Source organism: Corvus kubaryi, unplaced genomic scaffold, assembly GCF_017639235.1.
Source record: "Corvus kubaryi isolate FWS band 111438036 unplaced genomic scaffold, C.kubaryi_AGA036_p1.0 37385, whole genome shotgun sequence".
Taxonomy (NCBI): Eukaryota; Metazoa; Chordata; class Aves; order Passeriformes; family Corvidae; genus Corvus; species Corvus kubaryi.
Genome location: NW_024581127.1, coordinates 3055795 through 3078888, shown reverse-complemented (window position 1 = coordinate 3078888; position 23094 = coordinate 3055795). Strand labels below are relative to the sequence as shown.

General features: G+C 38.6%; 1 protein-coding gene across 14 annotated transcripts in view; it reads right to left on the bottom strand.

Annotated features, from left to right (window-relative positions):
* SULF1 (sulfatase 1) overlaps positions 1–23094 on the bottom strand; it is a 123862-nt gene that overhangs the window by 62031 nt on the left and 38737 nt on the right. For 6 of the 14 annotated variants that reach the window (XM_042035753.1, XM_042035763.1, XM_042035752.1 and 3 more), the window contains 4 exons: positions 5386–5474; positions 2218–2393; positions 952–1011; positions 401–635 (listed from right to left, as the gene is read on the bottom strand). In XM_042035753.1, the coding sequence (XP_041891687.1) occupies positions 401–572 (172 nt within the window). In that variant the 5' untranslated portion in view covers positions 573–635; positions 952–1011; positions 2218–2393; positions 5386–5474. Of the gene's footprint in view, positions 1–400; positions 636–730; positions 913–942; positions 1012–1495; positions 1915–2217; positions 2394–5385; positions 5475–23094 lie in introns of those variants that run through there. The other 8 variants (XM_042035754.1, XM_042035759.1, XM_042035757.1 and 5 more) reach the window with 7 other exon arrangements.

The following is a 23094-nucleotide window of genomic DNA, read 5'->3' as shown; positions in this document are numbered from 1 at the left end:
ACATCCCTGTGACAAATATGTAGAGACACCTATACAGCACTGAGGGAAAGGCTGGCCTCATAAGGCACAAATTTTTAAATGCTACAAAAAGTCATAGAGTGAGAAAAGGCTTTTGATACAAGTTTTTTATCTGTATGTCCTTGCACGCATTATTAAATCTTTCTGTTGTGTTGATTAAAGCCTCCTATGGTGGATTTTGATAAGCATATATTTCCTAAAGTCTATAATTAAGTGCAATGAATGCTATTCAATAATATTTGTTAACTCACTTTCCAAACTTGTCCCACATTCTGGTACTGTTCCAGGACCAGCACCTTCTCTGAATTTAAAGTTCTTTCTGCTTGACATAAACTACTGAAAGACACATGACCAAATGTAGTAGCAAACAATTATTTCTCACCTAGCTCCACATCTTGATCATCTGTGAGTACAAGGATGATATTTGGTCTGATATTTTTTCGCTCCTGCTGCACACGTCCTCTGAACCTCGGGGACTTGATGGTGGAACAGTGACTTGTTAGCAATTCAGTACTGAGCACTGCCAAGATGACTGCAAACCAAGAAGGCTTCATAGTTGTTCCAGTATTTCAATGAAAAGGCTGATCCAGAAGTTCCTGAACTCTAGTTTTCAAGACCTGTAGGGAGGAAAGAGATTCTGTTCAAGCAATAGATAAACTTCCAGTCATACACTGAAATGATGACACTTAGGGAAGTCAAGCCTGACACATACCATTTAACATGATTATAAGCCATATTGTTGAATGAGAGCTTTATTCTATCATTTTCTAAGAATAAACTCGGTCATTCTGCAGCTATGCTCTCTCAAATAATTTTTGTTTGAAGTCATGCTTGCATTTTGTATAGACATGACTTCTGGTATACTCCTCACAGTGCTCCTTCTCCTACACCCCACACTTCTTTCTATGCAGCTTGGTTCCTTACATTCAGTACCTGGGCGCAGTAAAAAATTGCCGGGATGCAGACGCGTTCAGAACATCTGTAGGAGGAGCCCTGTGAGAAGGAGAAAGCAGAAGCCTTGTCAATCAGAGACCTCAGTACTGTGGCTGTGCTTCAAAGTCTCCAGAACTGTTTGTTACAGCTTCTTTCTCTGTCCTGAAAGAAAAGCGTAGAAAAAAATTGCATTCCCCATGGCTCCCCTACTGAATTTAATACCATACCTACGCAGCGGTTGGATGGCACCTTGGCTTCTAGAGATAAAGGACATGTATTTCACATCATCAGACACAGGTGCTTTTCCAATATTTACAGTCAGATTTACAGTGAGATTCTGAGAATAAGCATTCATTCCAGCGTATGACACCTGGCAAGCACTAACGCTGTTTTAGGTTAACTCACCTGCATGAGAGACTAAACCCTTAAAAAGCAGAGGAGAGAGCATGGCTGTCATTTGCAATCTGCATGGGGTCACTGTGTGAAAAGTCATCTTCCCACTGACAAGAAAGCTCATATTAAATGACAGTCCATATGATCTTACCCAGCATTGTGAAAGAGCACAACCATCTCTCAATCAATCAACGACAGAGCTGAGCGCCTCATCCATAATGCACAGTACCTCTGCCACAGCCTCGTCCTTGATACTCCGCTTCCAGACTTGTCTCAGTGCGTTAGCAGAACCCTCTCTCTGTGCCTGTCAGTCACACAGCCTTGCTTTTGTAAGACCTGCTGCAAGCACAGAGGCTTGGCTTTGCTGCAGCAGATTGAAACCTGTGACTGAAAATGACTGATTGGTCTGGAGAGGAAGGGGTAGCCACTTACACTTTAACATTTTTGGCATTACTGACTGAAGCTCTGCAAAACCCATCTGTAACACAAGGGAAGGGAGGGAATATCTGGGGGCAAAAAGGAAGGGGGTGGGAAAGAAACCACGGAGTCATGCCTGTTCCCTCCAGGGTACTGACCTGCCACATACGTTTCTTCTGTTTTTATTCTGGGACTGTGGATAAAGGCACGGTGATATCGGTCAATTAAAAAAAACCTCACAAAACCACCCAAGCCCAAGAACAATCAAGAAGTCTGCCCAAGGGGAAGACTGCATGGGAACTGGGGTGCGCCTTATATAATTAGACTGGAGCATAAATCACAAGATCTGTGCACCCACACCTGAGACTTCAGACATGCAACATGAGCCACAAACAGATTAAGAAACAGAAATAATGAGAGAAACACAGAAGACAAAAGGGTCCCCCAATCACTCACCTAAAAATGCATTAATAGGGAGATGCTCTGAATTGCAGGGGAAGAAGCCACGGCAGAGGGAGGGGATAGGACTTGGTGCTGGACTGCTAGAAAAAGGATCGTGTTCTTGTTTCCACATACACCTTTTATTTTAAGCTTCGCAAGCTAAACAGTTTCATGCTCCTCACTCTGGCAGGCTGTAATTACACCAGAAGAGTGTGAACGTCTCTAAAAGGAAAATCCAAGTGTCTGTGGCAGAGAAATCTTGTCTTTCATTGTCTCTGCACCAACCAACACTCCAGCCTTCCACTAACATTACAGCACTGCAAAGTCAATACACGGGATCGCCATCAAACAGCAAATGCTATTTCAGTGATTACACAACATTCAGATAAGTAACTGGAAGTCTGTAATTAGTCTGGATGGACTTTTAAAAATAGTTCCATTTCCATGCATATGTTCTTAAGTCGTGTAAAAGCTGACAAGAGCCCTGAAGACCAGGGTTACCAGTGAAGTCAGCTTTCTTCTGACAGACACCAGATACATGCTCTTGGTGCAAAAGCAGAAATACAATGTCTCTAGATGTCTGATCTTTAAATAGCGAAACTTTGACTCAGATCACAAAGCACGAAAGGCTATGTGAAGTGAGACTCAATGTTTAGTTTCTTACCTCAGCTGTACAGCAAACTTTTTCAGACAATGTTGACCCAGAAAGTGCAGTCATCCTGACTGCGCTGAGCAAACATTGGCACCGACGTGTTTGAATAATCCCCCACCGTACGAAACTGCAAGTTCCTGACAATTACACCTCAGAGCTAATAAAATTTACACTGGTCCAAATGGACATTAACAAATATTCCTCATTTCAACCTGTCTGGTCTGTATTAGTTAGTTTTAATAAAGACCTTTTCTCTAGCATGTTCGTGGCACCTTAGGCAGGTGTTTCTAGAAATAAGGGTATGAAAGTTTCTCTTCCAGCTCTAACTTTTTTCTCCTTGATGGATAAAGGAAAATATCAGGACAGATCTATGCATATAAAATTAATTATCCAAGTTTCACTGAGTAGTTCTTATACAAGAGCACAGTAATGCCATGTTTTGTTGCTCATATTTCAGTTTTGCATATGGCAAATCTTTATTAAAAGGTGATCTTTGACAACTTGTCCTTTTACAGCCTATTTCCCAGTCCTAGAAGGAAATAAAGTAAAGAAAACTGTCAAAATACAGGCTTGATAGGGAAGACAAGGCTGCAATGTTTGTATTGGATACTGGCTGGTAGCATGTAAGTGCCCCTGAAGATACTCCAATTTGTCTTGAGAAACAGACAAAAATAGGAGGAATTCTAAAAAAGACCTTTTTGAAGTTACATGGGGAAGGAAACTGAAATTTTTTTTTGGCAGTGTCAAGAAATCAAGACGGTACTACAAAATGCTTTTTTCCTAGCCAAATAAACAAGTGCTGATCTAACTTCTATGTGGGAATTTTAGGGTAAATTTCTTTTATAGAAGATACCTAGGATAACCAAATTGTAGTCAGTAAATAAATGAAACCAGAGAAATCCAAAGAAACTATTTTTTCCCCACAGGAGCAGAAATCCATAGTTTGCAATCACCTTTTAAGGGATAAAACCTGAAAACTTGTTTCTATGCAGCTAGTATTATAACATGCAGTTCAGGGACTTATTGGCATGGAGAATTATTTACTCATGAAACTTGAATTACACTGGTAGGGCACTGCAAAGAAAGGCTACAGTGCCACTTTGTGTGGTGTGGCATAAAAAACTATGAGGATTTTATTCTAGATCTCTTAAGAGAGTATCTTTCCGCGACTTAGATGAAAAGCAAAAGGCATAACAGTACCTTTTGGAACTCTGTAGTTTCGTTACTCATTTTGATACAGAACTGTTCAAGATTTTTCAGGGCATTGACTGAAAGCACTTAGTTTGGAACACAAAAAAAGACAGCCAGTACTCAAAAAAGATTTGCCACTTGGTTCTCATGTCCACATTTTCACTCGGTTCACTTAAAATGCCATTTTGTGTTTGGCCAATAAAAATCTGTCCAAGCCATGTACTTCATTTATGAAACAGGGCACTGAGTCTCCACATGAATACTCCATTATAAGTTTTAAAGATATATGAACTTATTCCTATTTAATATTCTTCAAATGTGGCTTCCACATATCCTTGCACAGGGAATCTGGCTTACATGAACACACTTCCTGTTTGTAAATCTGACATCAAATGTGGGGATAGTAAGTATTGATACTGGACGTGTGTCCGTCTCCAGTACCATGTGCTATGCAATGCCCCACATCAGTAATTCATGACCAAGAGGTAACAAAAGGCAAACAACTTTGTCTTTTCTGCACTATGGCATTAGTGTTTTCTTTTGAGATAACATTGAGGCATTATATTATCAAAGTCATAGGTAAAGGCCCACTGTCCTAGTGGCCTTTCCTTTGAAAAAAAAGTGGATCAGACAATAAATGAAACAGTGGTAATAATAACAATAACTAGTAATAATGTGGACTGTAATTGTGGAGCTTAGGAATCTTGGAATCATTAGGGTTAGAAGGGAACTCTGGAGATCATCTAGTCCAAACCTCCTGCCATGGCAGCACAGCCCTCAGGTGTATCAGTCACTACCCCCAGTTTTGTCTCATCAGCGAACATGAGAATGAGAATTCTGGTTTCTGTTCCCCAGATATTAGTAATACATATGCCCAGTGAATTGAGAATGTAAGGTATCATAGGGTTCCTAAATCAATAAACTTCTAATGCAGCACCTATTTGCGTTGTGTTCCTCCTTACTATCCAGTATCCTACAGATTTTATCTCTGTAGTTAGATTTCCCTGCCCCCATAAATTGACAGAGTTGTATATAATTAAGACACAGTCCACAAACAAATGTTTTTCAACTTAGAACATTTTTAGACTCTATGACAAGTGCAAGGAACTTGCACAAAAATACATCAAATGCATGGAAAAGAACTAGAAGGCAAGTGTTTCCTTTATGTGTCATTTCCTTTATGCAAAAAAAAATCTCAGATAATTTTTTCTTATAGGCTTCTCTGATAAATAAATGGATAAAACCTGTCAAAGAAACAAGTCCTCAGATATCAATCACTACAAGAAAATGAGCTTTCTTTCTTCATCTCAAGCAGAAGAGCATCTTCCTATGTATCTTACCTCTGACCTGCTGACTCGACAGTTTTGGCTTTAATGAGCTTTTCTTACAGGACTATGATCCCAGTCTTCTCTGCTCCCTTAAAATCAGACTGTCAAAAGAAAAAGACAAAGGCAAAGGACAACTAGAAAAAGTCTCTTAATTCAGAGTTGGGATTCTGCTATTGTCAGTGTTTTGTAATTTCCAATATGACCTTGGGGGTTGGTCACATTGCTGGGCACCTGCTCAGCATAATTTCAAAAACCTGCCAGTCTGCCTGTAGTGCCAGAAATCACTGTCAGTAACATCATGTAAATTGGAGATGTCTTCATCCACCCATGACCCTACAAATGCCAGATTCAGGGTTTACACCTACCATTTTAAGTTCTATGCTTTAAATTGAAATGTGTCCACCTGGCAATGTTGCAGTATTTGAGAATATTTTGCATACACAGAAACTCCAGGGTGCAGGAGGTGAAAGGGGTTTTCTCAGAGCCACACAAATACAGCTTCTGTGAATCTTTGATGCTTGTGTCAAAGGGTGGATGGACCTCTCGAAATCTCACGTGGTCTATGCTGTGAATCATAAAAAGTGTGTGGTTTGAGACACAACAAAATTAGCACTTCATAAGATCAGTAATTACATGAAGATTGTGCAGACAGATTGAAACTACATAATAAAAGGTCAGGGAAGCGAGGTGTTCATCTGCACCCAGCAACCTAGTAGTTCAGAGGTCTTAAATCTCTCCCTTAAACCATATTGCCTTGATGACTAGAGGGTTGTAACACCCTACAACAATAACAACTCTCACTTTCACGAATACAGTGAAGCACTTCAGTGGCAAAAGCTGTTGACAGATGACTGTTTTAAGTTTAGTAATGTTAAAGCTCTTCTCACATCTTACTCTTCTATCTCGTATTTAAAGGCAAACACTGCATCTCAGACTACCAGGCACGACCGCGTAAATCTGCAGGTCAGTTTCCTGTGGGAATATTGAGCCTGCAGCCATGGGAAACACATTTACAGTACAGCAGAAGTCAGGAAAAAGCAAGATTTACCACCTCTTCTTAAAGGTTAATCCCCTAATCTAGGTTGTAAAGTACAGGATTTACAGTGAACACAAAGAATGTAGTTCCTATCTGGGTCTAATCTAATCATTATCTATTGGATTTCCAACACACTTAACTAATCAATCAGATATCTTCTCCCCTTTCAAATGAAATCTGTGTATTCTAATGATGTATCCTCAGTGCCTCGGGCTATATTAATTTAAAGTAACTATAATTTAAAGTAATTGCAGGTAGGGAGAATCATAACCTTATATTACGTTTTTACATTGTAATTTTGCAAACAGTTACCGACAGGAAAGGAAAAAGCTTGCAGTGACTTGAAAGTATAAAGCAGGTTTGCTAACCCACTTTTATAACTTTTTACAGGTTAAGGGATATTCTTAGTAGGTAGAAGTTCCCAACACTTCATCTGTTAGGGTGAAACAGCAAACTCCAGTACCATTTTAAAAATACACAACTGTAGGAGAAATGATCTGCCTTTGAGAAAAGAAAAATATGTATTTGATTGTAATGCTGCTGTTATAGCTGAACAAAACATTAAAATTAAAATGAATGTTTTTATATTAACTTCAAATCTGTGGAAATTTCAAAAGAAAATTCCCACATATTTCTCAGTAAGAAGAATGTGCATTGCTAAGCTACAAACTTCTAATAATATACAGTTACCTAAATTTATTTCTCACCATCTGATTTACTTTGTTTTAGAATTTCATATTTCAGCACAGGCAAGAAATGCACTTGTCATACAAAAGAGCCTGGTATAATTGAGCCAGATGACATGCCCCACAAGTAAAATCAGCCATTCATGAAAGCTGGTCACCAGAGGCCATTTCAAACAATGCACATTTCAAAGTAATCTAAAGTAATCCCTTTTTTCTACTGATTTGGTTTCCAGGCAGTCTTAAGCACATGTGTGCAGCAAACAGGAGGCTTATTAAAACCTGATGTTATATTGGAGGTTATAATGCCATTGCCTTGTGATTGAATTCCATGTCTGTTAGTCTTCAAAGAGAGGGAAAAAATAAATTAAATTTATATGCTTATTACACATGAGTGTCATGATACATGCAGTTTATTAGCACTTGCTAAATAATTAAGACTGAGAGATAATTAGATGTGCACTAGGCTCCAAGCAGGCTTCTGATATCAGATTGTTTTTATCTTTAAAGGAGGTGGCTTTCCATCTAGAAGGTAATATAATTACTAAAAGACTACAAGTATTTTTCAAATATAATGATTAAATTCTGTGTATGAGGGAATCTCAGGTAATTTTAAAATTGCATTTTAAACTGACAAATTTTTGCTATACTCTTGCTCACTTCAGCAGTGTGGGGCACTGTGAAAATATACCACACAATAACACAGCGACAGTTCAGTGATTCAGAAAGTAGTCTTACATTGGGAGATCATATCACAGAGGTGAGTAACAGGAGCACAGTTTGCACATTTCTTTAAATTCCTCTTTAAGTTCACTGGCTTTAGAAACTGTGCAAGACCATAGCTTTCCACATCTCCTCTGGACAGAAAACGCGTAATTTAAAAACTTTCTAGGTATGTTTACTCAAATGTCTGTTATCACAGGAGGGGTTAGGGTAGGTTGTGCCATCACAGGGGTGTGTGGTCTTGAGTTGAGCCTAATGCATGGCTGCTCTGGCCACTCTCTTGCTGACTGCCCAGAGGAAGCAACAGGAGCTCTCGGGGACCAGAGGAGTTCATGTAAGGACTGAAGGGGGAGGAACTGCCAGTACGAATCTACACAAGTGTGTGTATGTAAACAGACAACATCACCTGTGTTTCTAGGAGGGGAGCTCAAATGTACTTTCAGTTGTACTGTCAAAGGATGGACTACTCAGAAACATCATAGGACTTTAGATAGGTGCCATCTCCTGGAGAGCCAGGAGAGTCAGGCAGTTCTTCTAAGTGCTTTTGGAAAACTCACTCTATTATACTACAGTGCAGTAAGTAAATTTATTTGTAGCATCAGCACTTTGTGTGCTTACGGGCAGTGAACATGCTCATGTGTGCCTAGGTCCACTACAGATTGCATGTGGTGCCTGTTGTCTTTGTCTTTCACTTTCAGGTCTGGACTCCTAGCCTAATAATTTTTTTTTAATATAATACCATTATATTCTAGTGAGTTTTACTTTCATTCAGTTCAAATTGAATTTAGTAGGACTACTAAGATACGCACCAATGCATCAGGTCCTGAGTTCTGTTTTTAAAGCAAGATCTCTTTTACTATGCTACTTCTTTTTGTCAAGCAGTTTTTCCAGTCCTCGCACAGTATAAATTCTGCCTTCTCCGATATACATGTGAAAGCTTCTCAACCAAGAAATGTATTTTCAAATAAAGTCCTCCCTGACAAACCTGTACTATAGAGAAACCAGCCTACTATTAATAGTAAACAGACAGACCAAACCAACCAATCTGTTGCAAAAAAAAAAAGATGCTTCATATCCTTTTCCATAAAGACTAGTCAGCAAGGACAATACACTGACTTGAGGCACTGCTGAGAACAACACCACCCTGCCATCAACCCTTACTTTTGATCTCCTTTGTAATCAGGAAGTCCCTGGTGTTCACCAAGCTCCATTACCTGGTGGAGGACAAGGCAGAACCCCAGCTACTAAGAACATGGGGGAATTGTGTCTGCTATCACAGTAACCCTTCCAGTCCTCTCGCCTCCCCTCACCTCGCTGTGCCACAGTCCCCCCTGAAGAACACACCTGTGTACGCTCAGGGGGGATTTGCAGAGTGACTGTGACTAATCCACCATGGGGAAACTCAGAAAGTCATCTCCACATCACCCTGTCCTATCAGGTGAAAATGGTTTTGTACAGGAATGGCAGCAAATATGAGCAAGGAGTACAGCTAATGGATTTTACTGCCAAATCACGTGCCTAAGACTTACTTAACCTCTGATATAAGTTCTGCTGTGCAAATGAAGTAAGTACTCTTGTACTCAACAGGACTGCTCAGCTCCTTAAAACAACTTCCTGCAGGCTCTTCAATACATTCCTGGTGCAACAATGTTTTAAGATATTTGGTACCTTTATTTCAGAAAACATCTAAGCACCTAATGGTACATGAAGAAAGGCCAAAATGTACAAAGCATCTGAATACTGGCTGTCATCTGAAAACTCCTATCAAAAAAAGCCTGAAATTAGAGTCACATTTGCCTGTTCAAGGACAGAATATACCATATACAGCTTATTTGTCTGAGGAATACCAATTCTTCCAGCTGAATTCTGAAAATCCATTCTCAAAGGGCTGTTTGAAAATAATCTTCAGTCTGAGATCTAAAAGACTGAAGAATGACTTGCAGAAATTATTCTGTGAACAACTTTATCTCAGAAAACATTTTGAAGGGACAGCACATATAAATGCACCTTCATTTACCTAGTGAAAATGCCTGCAGAAACACTTTCTTCATCTTTCAAGTACACATACAGGTATTTCAATTTCACAGTACTGGCTTCTATAGATGAGAGAGCAGTTTTAAAGCATGGAAGATGAGGCTGAATACATTGAGACAAACATTTTTTTGTTTCCAATGCACTTCTTACTAAGCAAAGTTTCTATTTAGCAATTAAGAGACATGATTTTATACCATCTTTATTTTTTATACATGTAGATATCTATATATCTTCATATATATTTAATTGGAAGCCTGCTCATGAGCCACGATTCTACTCAGGTGCTTGATACAGCACATACTGAATTATTTTTTCTAGGAGTGGTGGAGCAGGCAGTCAACCTTATGTTGCAACACTGGACTGTGCATTATGCACAGAGAAGGGAAGACAGGAACGGAAACTGGTAATCATTAGGTAGAAGCTTCTGAATAATGCAGCATGAATCAGGAATGGCAAGGACTAGGATGTATAGGAAATCATTCCCAGAAAATTGAGAGGAGACAGAAAGGTGAAGAACGGGACTGTAGTGTTTTTCTTCATTTTGTGTAAGAAGGAATTTGGGAGGCATCTCATTTTACAGTGATTATTGTGGGGAAACCATCAATGCTTGCTTTACTGGACGGTTGGGGTTTTTTTTCCCCTAAATGTAGATGAGCTGTTCTTATATGAAAGGTGTCTCATAAACCGTGTCAATGACCTAATTCAGGAATGCTTAGACCAATACATAGAGAATCCACTTCTCTGTCCTTAGCAGGCTCAGCTGTGAGGTCAGACCAGGCTGCTCAGGGCTTTACCAAGTCAGGTTTGAAAACCCCAAGGGTGGACACTGCCCAAATGCTCTGGGGCCCTCTTCCACTGCTTGACTGTTCTGAGGGTGAAATTTGTTTTTCTTTATACCCAGTCTAAATGTCTTACATTTCAAGTTATGCCCACTGCCTCCTGCCTTGTTCTCCCGCCATACATGACTGTCAAGAATGAGGCTCTGTCTAATCAGTGACCTCTCTCTAGGCACTGTGGGGCTTCTGTTGGACCCCACAAAACTTCTCATTTCTCCAGGCTGAACAACTCTTCTCCTATAACTTCTTCACATGGGACACGGACTCCAGCCCCCAAGCATCTTCATGGCCATCTGCCAAACACACTCCAGTTTATTGATGTCTTTCTCATATCGGCAACCTAGAGGTGGACATACAATTTTAGATAATCCTAGCATTTAGTATATAGTAGCATCATGGAGCAACATCTGTGTCTGTCATTGCCCACAAGTCTGAGACCCTTTCTATTGACTTTCTGTTCCACTTATTTCATCACTGTACACAGTTTGTAAGAAATTACAATTAAGAAATTTGTTCCCCTATTTAAAATTCTTAAATGCAAAAGCTAAATTTTGTTTCTCAGTCAAAGAAACTAGCCAAAATTTCAGATTTTACACGTGTCCTTTGAAATGGGGAGAGGTCTTCCAATTATTTCAGTGGTCATTTGTTCAACAGAAATGAAAGCTGATTTAAAACCATTTTCTGTTTTTTTCTCTCTTCCTAATGAAAAAGTTAAAGCAGTTAGGACTTGCAAAAAAAGTACAACTTTATGTATTGAGAAAAGAGAGATTTGAAATACTCAAGCCCCGCGTAAATGCAAAGAGCACAGCTGGAATGAAACAAATGATTTTACTGGTTTCTGATGAGCTGGGTGGTGTAAATGTTTCACACTAACCACACTGCATGCTCATAATATAGGAGCTAATTCATCTGCCATGAATACATTCCTGTGTATGTTGTCCTTTAAAATAAACAAGCAAAAATGAGTAATTTATTGAGTTAAACGAATAGTTTTCCAGAGGGACCCCTTGTGTCCCATATGACTGATTTTAAAGTCTAAATGAAGGCAGCTTAAATGCTACATCCTCTGTCTCACTATGTGAAACAGTTACTGCTTTAAAATATGGAATTTCAATTTTTAACACTGTCAACAAGTTCCAATTGTTCCTTAAAATATCATTTGGGCTGCTTATTCATTTCTTAGAAGACTGCAAAACTCTAAACACAGGGCTGCAGATGGTGAATCATGATAATTTTCCAAAGTCTCTATTGCATTGCATTTGCAAAATGTATTTATTTCTAGATTTAATGTAAGAAATTTTGATGGAAAATTTTTAATTACAATAAAGCAGTTTTATAGGAAAAGTCTCCTAGAAAAGAAGTCAAATCATAACCAGCTCTGCATGCATTAAATTTTACAAATCCTTTTTGTATTTTGATATCTTAAAATTTATCAAAAAATATATTATTCTTCAGACACCATTATGATCTGTTAACCACATAATGATTAATGTGTTTCCCGGAGTTTTTCTACTCTACAAATGAAGTTATTGCATTTGTTCTCATAGAATCTTCCCAAAAGTACAGGTTGCTCATGGAGGCAACCTCTGACCATAAGGTCTAAGTAGATAATCTGACACTGAGGGTCACAGGTTTCTTAGATTAACACAGACTCCAAACAACTTCCCTCCAAAATTAAAGGTGCTTTCCGTGGCTTACAGTGAAGAGCAAACAACGCCTCTCAGACAAAAGTTTCAGAAAAAGTATACAAGGAGGCCATGGCATAATCCCCACTGTTTTCTGCACAAACATTTTCCTTTGTGGCAGAAAAATTCAGCACTGATCATTAACACAGAAAAATTTCCGGACTGAAAATGCTCTGTAATCGTGTTCAGTGTCCTGATGCGTATCTGGAGACTGTAATTTGCACATAAAAAAAAGCACTGACACTGTTTGGGAAAACCACTTACTGTGGTGGTGATGGGATGCAGACAGGCACTGCAAAGGACTTCACAGAAAGGAGGATGTCCTGATAATACAACATCTTCATATGTTTGTTCTTTTATTCAAGTTTATAATGTGTTTTTATAAAATTCTTGGCTCTCCATAGCATCTCCTTTAAAAGCAGGGTGGTTTTGAACAGACAACACACCTTAAATCCCCTGCCAACTTTCAGGATGTGGATGACAGCACCCACATAGCACAGAGCATAACCCACCACTTGGTCCCCTGCTTGCATTACCCCACCTTCTTGTTTTTCCATTTCATTGAAAGCTCCTAGAAACTTATCTTTTCCCCAGACTGGTATAATATGGTCAGATTATAGATATGTTTCAATTTGGTAAAAAATATACCAAACATTTCAGGGTATGAAGAAGGAGAAAGAATCTGAAATGAAAAATGCATTGTGCTAAAGAATCATATGGCACCAGCTTATGTTTCCATTATCTCCTACATTTAAAAAGCTCTGTTGACCTCTGTCAGAGGCATTTATGTTAACATTGCAGTGATTTGTTAAACTCTTGCACATTTCTTCACATGATTTTCTTTACCAAAACTAGGCCTTTATTACAATATTGAGTTACATATTCCATTTTTCATGAGTAGAGCTGGGAAAGAGATACGACAAAATGTCTGAGCGTTGGCATCTGTTTCCTACACCTGTTAATGTAATTTTTATGTATCTGCAAATGAAATCCTCCTGTGTTTCCAGTAACACCTATGAGCACATTTTCAGGACACTGAGTTTGCCCTGTGGGCGATGGCTTGGAGCAGGCAGGATCTGGCAGCCTGTCCCATCCTAGCCCACAGCCAGCAGCAGGGCATGGGGAGGGCACAGGGGCAGCCCCAGCTCCATGGGGATGAGGACACCTACAGGCCAGGCTGGGAAATGCCTGGCAGTGCTGAAATGGAGCCCTATACTGTGGGCAGATGTGGGGAGCCCTGGAGGGCTGAAAGGGGGTCCTAGGCCATAGGCAGAGAGGTGAAGGCCTTGGGGGGTGGGCAGGGGCAGGGAGAGCCAGTGGTGCTTCATGGCTGTGGCACACACAGACAGCAACAGGATCAGTTGTAAGTGACTGAACAAGGATCTATCTGGCTGAATGAGAATCAAAACCATTGTCTGTAACTGCGGGAAAGTTGCCCTAAAAGTTGTAGTGGGCAAGTACATTTGATCAGGAAATTGTGACAGTTAAAACCGTAAAATTAGCTAGTGTGTGTACAACAATGTAAACAACAACAACCAAGACCTGCGATACAGTAAAATGTCACAAATCACCTTTACCAGCATGATAAAGAGGAGCCTATTTATTACAAATTATCCTGTCTTCTATGGTCTAACATTCAGTTCAGCAACTATGCAAAATATATATCCATTGTTAACAGCTGAATGATAGAGGTTTTAGCTTACAGGTGAGGACACAGTGGGAAGGCAATTTTAGGAAGCAAATAACCGTAACCAAATAGCAAAGAGCTATTGCTAATACATTCTCTTTTTAGCGTGAAATTGCTTAAAACCAAGGCAGCTGATTGACTGGTGTGAATCAGATGGATCTCCTAGACAGCATGATGAATGTCATAAGTTAGCATCTAATACCTGCCTAAGGCTTGAAAAACTACTCCTCATGCCATCTGTTATGGAAATATCCTGTTGAATAGGACTTTTGGACAAATTTTTAATCTGTCATTCTCTGTTTGTAAATGATATATGGAATACAACACTTCCACTATTTTTTCATGTTTTCTTGCATAACGTCTTTCATCCAAGTTTCCTGATTCACCATGCAAAGTACTAGCTAATTGATTATCTCTGGTATCAATGAAATATCACTGAAACTAAAACAAAGAAGGATCAGCTTGACTACTTTGACTCCAGACTAAGCTTTCTGCTTACTCCCAAATGTGAGACTCAGATGGAAAACCTTAACTTTTCAATCTGAAAATAAATTTCAATACAATTTCATGCTATGGAATGAAAAAAAAAAAAAAACACCCAAACAAAAACCCACTGAAAGTCTTTTGTTTCCATTGCAGTGTGAAATGAAAAAACCTGAATCCTTGAAAGCTAAACTGTCATACTCTGGCCATCTCTACCCTTAATGAAAGGCATAGTGCAGATCATACATCCCTATAATATTAAATTACAGGAGTCATCAGTACAAGGCCTTTCTTAAAACCCAGTGATATTATGAGTGAGGATGTTATACCAGACAGAACCAAAACCAACACCATTCATTAATCTATTATGGATGATGACATGTCAAGCTAGACTGGACCATGAACTTGGATCCTTGATGATGATTCAGGTAAGACTCCTTGAAGATGTGTTCTTGAACTCCCATTCATCAACCTTTCATTTGAGCTAATACTGTCTTACACTTAATTCATCTCTTTACTTGTAAAATGATCACACACCATTCAGAAATTATTAAGAGAAATGATAAACTGACAATGCCATATTTGAGTCAATGTTCAAAGTAAAACCGTAATTTCACTTACTGCTCTATTCTGCGGTAATATGAGACAGAGTGTGTGTCCTGGTTTCTTCTGGGATAGAGTTAAATTTTCTTCCTAGTAGCTGGTATAGTGTTATGTTTTGGGATTAGTACCAGAGCAAAGTCAAGAGCACACTGCATGTTTTGAGTTATTGCTAAGCAATGTTTACACTAAGTCAAGGGCTTTTCAGCTTCTCATGCTGAAGACAGTGAGAAGGTTGGAGGGGCACAAGAAGTTGGGAGGGGACACAGCCTGGAAAGCTGACCCCAACTGATCAAAGAGATGTTCCATAACATATGGCATCATGCTCAGTATATATGGGGGGAAGCTGGCTGGAAGTGGCTGCTTTGGAACTGGCTGGATATCGGTCATCAAGCGGTAAGCAACTGCATTGTCCATCACTTGTTTTGCGTATTCTACTAGTATGAGTGTTAGTAGTATCATTATCCTACTTTACAGACTCATTAACTCTCTTTATCTCAAACCACAGGTTTTCTCCCTTTTACTGTTTTTATTCTCTCCTCCATTCTGATGGGTGGGAGCGAGCGAGCAGCTCCATGGGGCTTATGTAACTGGCAGGAGTCAAACCATGACACTGTATTTCTTCAGTAATGTAAGGTGTGCATTACCTTAGGAGCTAAGTAAGGCAACTTGAAAAGATTTACTGATATTTACCTATTTACTAATACAAAATTTTCAGACAAGTTTATTTTACAATCTTTGTCTGTGTTATGGTTCTCTGCCATAATAAATATGCAGCCAACAGACCTACATTTAAAGTCTCAACACTCTCTTTGAAGACAAAGGGAATTTAAATTGCATGATCTACAGGGCATTCAGTAGGGCATTCAGACTTTAGAAATGACAATAACAGTGAAGACCAAAATATGCTTGCTTCTATGCTGTGGGCTATCTTGGTAAATGCAGCATGTTAACTGAGCATGACACCTGTTGCAGCAAATGCAGCACATCTTGGACAACTGTAAGTTAGCACAGTTATGCCAGATGAATTTGATGATCCCATAGCCAGGTTATTGGTATTACTTAGCTACTTTGTTCACAGGTCCCTATGCTACGTGCTGCCACAGAGAAAAGTCCTCACAACACGCTTGTGCCTTAAGGAGAAACATTTGCTGGCATTTGAACAGTAGTCACCATCTGCTGGGTTTTTTGGTTCATTACTGGCACAGACACAGGTAAGATGTCCTCTTCCATTCCACCACTGTGTTTGAGCCTGTCTAACAATGTCTAACTGACATCTGAACCTAGTTTTTCTCAAGCACCTTTCCCCTGCCCTGGAGCAGGAAAGGAGCTTAAAATAGAGGCAAGGTTCCTTACCAAAAAGAAAGACGCATCTCAGATGGGATGAACCAGGAATGGCTATTCTAGAGAAAATGTTTGCTAAGTATAATTTTTCTGTACATGTAACACACCAAAACTTCAGTAAAAGGAAACTTTTGTGGTCAAGTAATCAAAGTTTTTTCCCCTTCCACAGCCAGCTATTACTGATGTTGTCATCTGTGCTGACAGTGAAGTGTCTCCCTCTCAGTTTGGGAATTACTTTGTCTTGAACTAACCAGTGATTATGATTCTTCTTACTTTTCTTATTCTTTTTGTTAAACAGCCTTCTAAGAAATTACATTGACAGCTGAAGGTGGTATACACGCATTAGTAAACATGCAGCCTTCTTTATTTACGAAGGTTTCCTGAATTCTGCAATTTTCCTCTGATGCTAGGTGGTTATGTATTCAGTGAATAATTCCTGCCTTTTCCATTCCCCCAGGAAAATCACATAACGTAAGCACATCAAAGCCGTTGTCGATAAGGAATTAGCAAGGGATCACCCTGTGGAGGGTCTCTCAGTCTATGAATACTACTAATAAGGTAATAAGTATGAGAGTTTCCTCAATATGTAATTGCTTACTCTTCATCTCAGCAGGTTTTTCTTTACCTAATCATCAGCAAAATAACCCATGTAAATCACAGAATAGTCTAGTTGTTTGATCAGTCCCTTTCTTTGTGTTAGCCCTTTGATATTTAACCTCCCATTTCAGCCAGCTTTACAAGGATGTTTTCCAGAGAAACAGTATGTCTCATTTGATGCTATATTAATCATTTGGAGAGAAGGTGCATGTTGCTAGGCTGGCAGTAAGTGTATGCATATGAAAGCAGGGCCAGTTGTAGAGTCACAATGAGTTTCTTCTGCAACAGACCAAGAGCCCTTCATCTTTATTGACCTAGGGAGCAGGTCAGATATGACGGCTGCTGTAACAAAGACATTTCTTCAAGGCAAAAATGCCTTTGCAGTCACACCAGCTAATCAGTCTGAAAATCTCAATTTTATTTGTCTTTAGAATACTTCAAGATAACAGCACAATATGACCGAGATGCTAGAGGAAGGGCTAATACTCAATCTTTTCCAGGCCATGACAGACATGCAAATTAACATCTGACTGGAGATCATAAGCCTTTTGGCAAACTCCAAGTAACTTTTCACCTACTACCTAAAGCAAGCTCCAGAAGAAAGTAACTTCACCAGATAAATAAAAGTTTGTCTCTATTACAAAAAGAAAACACCCCCCCCCCCCCCAAACAACTAGAAAATGTTGTTGTGGTAAGCAATGGGCTATGGTGTCTCGTTTTTCTCTAAAAACATTTTTCTTTTCCCCCAGCTTGTGAGAGAGCAAGCAAACTGCATGCTGACTATAGCACATTTACCTGTTATTTTCTATGATCAAGTGAATTGTGTGCATGTGGATGCTGAAAAGTAGTAACTTAGGATCCACTTGGATTCAGGTAAAGGACCAAAACTTTCATGTGAACCACAACAAAAGAAGAATACTACTTCCACCACATTCCTATCCTGGGGCACTTTCTCCAGCCTTACCTGAAGAAGTAAACTTTTAAGGTCACCATAATGGAAAATCAATACGCTGACACTTACGTATGTGTCACATTGGAGGCAAAAAACTTAATATTTCAAAAAATTGAAATTTAATTTCATAGGACAATTTTAAAAGAAGAAAAATCTAAGATAATGAATGATCTCTTCAACAACAGAATAAGCTCGTACCCACAGAGATACATGACACTGTAAAACTACTCAGAGATTAAGGTTTGTAAGTTGTCTGGCAAATATTCTAGGGATCTTGCTTTCTATCCTGCTTCATGGGATGAAAAGGAGCGTTTAACTGCTTGGTTCCTGCTGGTTTTGAATGAAAATCCAATGCTTCATTAATATTTATCCCTTTTTCTTCTAACATGCTCTCTTTTGGGAGTTTCAGGAAAACCAGCAATTATCACATCAAAGGTCATCAGTCCACCAGGGAAACTTCAATCCTTAACTGGTGGAGAATTGCTGCAGCTTTTGCAAACATCTCAGATCAGGCGAGCAAGTGTTTTCCCTCCTCCCTTCCCTCCTGTGACTCTTGTTGGTTTTATTTAATCAGCTTAGAAGACCTCCTTAGTTTTCCTTGATGCCATACACTATCTTAGACATCAAAAAGATTTTTATACTGCTGTTATATTTATACAGAGGGAATAAAAGAATAACAATGATTTAACCGTGCTGCACAAGAGGTCCAGTCTGAAACAGTCTGAAGGACTCTGCTTAGATTTCCCAAAATATACTTTTGTTAAGGTCTGTTCTGAAATTATTTGCAACACTATTGTTTACTTCAATAGTAACTGTAGCATTAAAGAAAGGAGATGGTCCATGTGGATGAAAATGACAGAGGTGTTCAATTTACTGCACAGCAGAAATCAGAACCACTGAGAAATGAAGATTCTACTCCAGCCAACAGCAAGCGTTAATAAAAAAGGTTTCAGTCAAATGACCAAGATAAATCAAGAAACTGTTTTCAAAATAACATTCTTTAAAAAAATAATAAATTCTGTGCTCATGTTACTTATCTTTTGGCTTCCTAGCCTCTGTGATTGTGCCTTTTGAAAGTATTTTTGGCAATCCTAGGTACTAAAATGTGTTTATTTCTTTCTTCCAAATGAGAGATAAGTTTTCCTAGAATCATATGATGCCAAAAATTGAGATGTCTGATAAAGGAGAGTGAGCTGGCAGTGCTAGAAATGTGCTTTCTTCAGGACCGAGGAAGACAGATCTGATGACACACAATGGGAAGGGCACCACATTCATCTGTGTTTTCAACCTCACTGGAGAACGGATGACCAAACATCATTAATTCTTAGTATTACTTTTTTGGACTCTCGTATGTTTGCACAATGAATTGATTTAGGTATGTAGGAATCCTGATGTTAATCAAAACATGACTTCTGTGTCATGTAGCTTGCTAGCTTGGACAGCTTACCTCCACGAAAACAAAGTATCATTCAGTGCTTAAAAAAATAATAAAAATAAATTAAAAAATAATCAATCAACGAAACTGTCAGGGAATACTGCTCCACTTTGTTGGAAGTATCATTTCTTTCTGAATACTGCTTCTGCCTCTGATTCTTTGTACAAATCCTGTAGGCAAGTTGCATTAATCTTTTCTACTTCATATGTGAAGCTGTGCTGGGAATGTGCTTTCAAGATATTGTCAAGCAAATCTGAATAAATTTATCCACTTACTGCTTTAATGTAATTAGTTAATTGATTTAAGTTAACAATTTAATCCATGCTCCTCAGTGCCTCCTTTAATGATGGAGAATCGGAGGGAACACTCCTATGTACCAAGCCAAATCAGCTGTATGTTTCTGAAGCATGGTTTTCACTTTGATAGAATTTAAAGGTTTTAAATCCATGTTTCTTTTCTTTACAATAAACTAATTTCACATCTAAGAGAGTGGGAAGCCACAAAAGAAGCCACAGAACATATGAGTCTGAAATTTCAGCCCTTCTCTGTACTGCAGCCATCTTATCGAAATATGAGCTGGTATGTACCTCCTGCATGAGAGAGTTCCCTCTTCATGAAACTGTTTTGGTGAGGATCCTGTCCTTGTACTCATTTTGATAGGTCAGAAGGGGAGTAGTGGGAAACAGGCAGAAGAATTGTTTCTTCTCCCAGACAGAAGAAAGCTGCTGTCTTACTGTGTACTGGCAAGGCTGGGAATAATGGCATATCACATAATTGCCTTATGTTCCTTGGACACCTTGCTAATGCAGGGCCTCCTCTAAATAAATGTACTTAAGGTGAATATAGTAATGTGTTTTTACAGTACTTTCATATTACTGCACCTACTCCTTGGATATTCAAGGGTTCAGCGTGGTTGGCCTAGCAAAGTAAACTCAAGAATTAGCTAGGAGCATTTTTTTGTGTATAAAATGGACTTTGTTAAAAAGTGACATGAAATGTTAAACAGTTGGATTGTTCAAATATATAAAGTGACTAAACATTTGAACTTGACTTCAGAACATGAATATTTTCACAGCAAAATATAGTGTGTTGAGGAATTTTGCCTATGGCTATGGTATAAATGAACTAAATCATCCCCTAAAAAAGAGACATTTCTTTGATCTTCCACTGAGCATGTAAAATAAAGGAATTGGTAGAGGATAGCAAGCAAGCTTTCATTTGAGCAGTGAAATTGTATTGTTTTGTTTTATGAATAGTACATTTGGCCACACTGGTATTATCATTTTCTTAATTCCTAGTTACTGCTCTGTTTTTAGCCCAATAACTTTGGTACAATTCAGACAGATTTGACAAACACAGTAGAAAGAAACTGGAGAAGCGACTGAAAGAGTTTCACTCCAGTGGACCTAAAGTTCACTCATGTGAGCTAAAAGGTAGGAAACCATTGGTGAGAGACAAGGAACACACCACAGGTCTGTCATGTGAAAGCTAAATATGCTGAACTGCCCTTAAGTTAGATCCTTAAAGTTGAAAATGACAGCTGAAACCACAAAGACCTTTTTTAAAAGTTTCTGCTATTAAAACAGTGACATTATTCATCTTGGATAAAAATCCCCTAAAGATATAAAAACCCTTGTCCCATCAATGCTCAGCTGCAGCACTGTGTCATGTGTGACTATGTGTTGTTTAAAAACACACTGAGGCTCTGAAGCTGCTACAGAACATTCAGGTCCAGGAGAGTCACAGGACAGAAAGGATGTGCTAACAAGAGCTGCTCTAGATGGTGTGATAAGAACCGAATTTCACCTACAAAGAAATGGTTCTGAGCATTGTACCCAACAGATTATCTGCTTTCCTGAATTACAGTTCGGCAACATAGACAACTTGAAGACAGATTAGTTTGCTTGTTACATACATACACTAAAAATTTCCTTAGGGAAGCTTTAGGGAAAGATGTGTTTCTATGAAAGAGGCTTTCTTTTTCCAACAGGCTGAGTAAATTCAATTGAAGGATACAGTATCTGGATTACACAGTACGGGTAAATGTTGTACTAAGTACATTGCGTTTTGCATTTTAATTAAGTTACAGTGTGTCTATACACTACCACAATCACTGTGAAATTAAAACTTCATGAGAAATACAGCATTTTCATTTGTTGGCCTCAGGTACTGCACTTTGCAAGACTGCTGCTTGTCTAGACGCAAGGCCATGACTAACTGATGATTAATTACCTTAACTTATACTCTCATCAAATTCATTACTTTCCTAAGTAATTTCTTAAATGACTTAGCTCATGTAGGCAAACTTGGGCAATTATTGACATAGTTCAAATAATTAAACACTTGTAGCAGAAAGGCTCAAAGAAATACAATCAAACTGAAGTCTTACCAAATGTGAGGTTTTCTCTGGGGTCACAGGCAACAGATTTTTCTGGCTCCACAGAGCTTTCAGAATCTGTTCCACATGGCGTGTCTTTGGTCCTTGTTTTGATAAGAAAAGATTGAGGGACTTGCCCCGGCAATTAGCAAGGCATGGTTGGAACTACCTGTATTAATGGCAGTTCCCAATGCACTTCACAGACAATACTGACAGTAATTCCCTTCTCAGTTTAAGCAATGTCTTAATTCTGCCACTGTTTACATTAAATGCTAGGAAGTTTGGATCAAAATCTTGACTACAGTTATGATCTAGAAATACTTTCTGTATGTGATTGTTACCATCTGGGTCAACAGCTTTGTATTTTGTCAAATATCAATCACAACTGGATCAGACTGAACTCCAGTGATAAACAGGACTATCCTAATATAACTCTTACTGATCTTTCAAATTGTGAAGCTAGTTTAATTCATATTTTTAGAAAGTTCTTGATGATAAGTTGCTGTAGAAATCAAAAATATCTGCAGCCCATAGAAACTTTTTCTTCAGCACAATTAAGATATTTTTCTTGTTACATTTTCTTTAGTTATGTCTCAGTCTTGTCCGTGTCTAACAGAATGTTTGAGGTTTCTGGTCACTTATACACAAACTGACATTATAGTTTTAGAATTGCCACTACTTGAATTAGGACTTTTAAATGAAAAATTAAAAATATAGAAATTAATACAGAGTCATAAAGAAGATTACTGAATGATCCAAAATTTTATTGCCCAGAATTCTCTGCTCTTGACAAAATAAAATCAAGAGCCTCTAAGAATAACTTTATTGGAAGTGTCTCCATCAGATACGGAAACAGCATGCTTTAACTAAGCAACTTTCACAGTCACCATAAACCACTAAGATTTTAATATATCTGAGGCTAGGCTTTCAAGTTTACTCTAGAACATATGTGTCTCACTGTCATATGAAGAAACTACATATGAATGAATGTTAAAACTGTGGAGAAACCGAAAAATTAGTGCTGGAGTCCTATTTCATGCCAGAAGCTTTCAAGAGCAGTCCAGTCACAGTGTCAGCCTAGGATTGATGCACTGAATGTGCATGTACTTACTCCTGATGTAAGTACATTTTAAAGATGAATAGACATCTTTAAAATTGATTACTTGTTGACAACCTAAAAACATCTATCCTACTAAAACTAAATAAGCACTAAAGTCCCCTCAATTTATAGCTATCTAGAACTGACTTT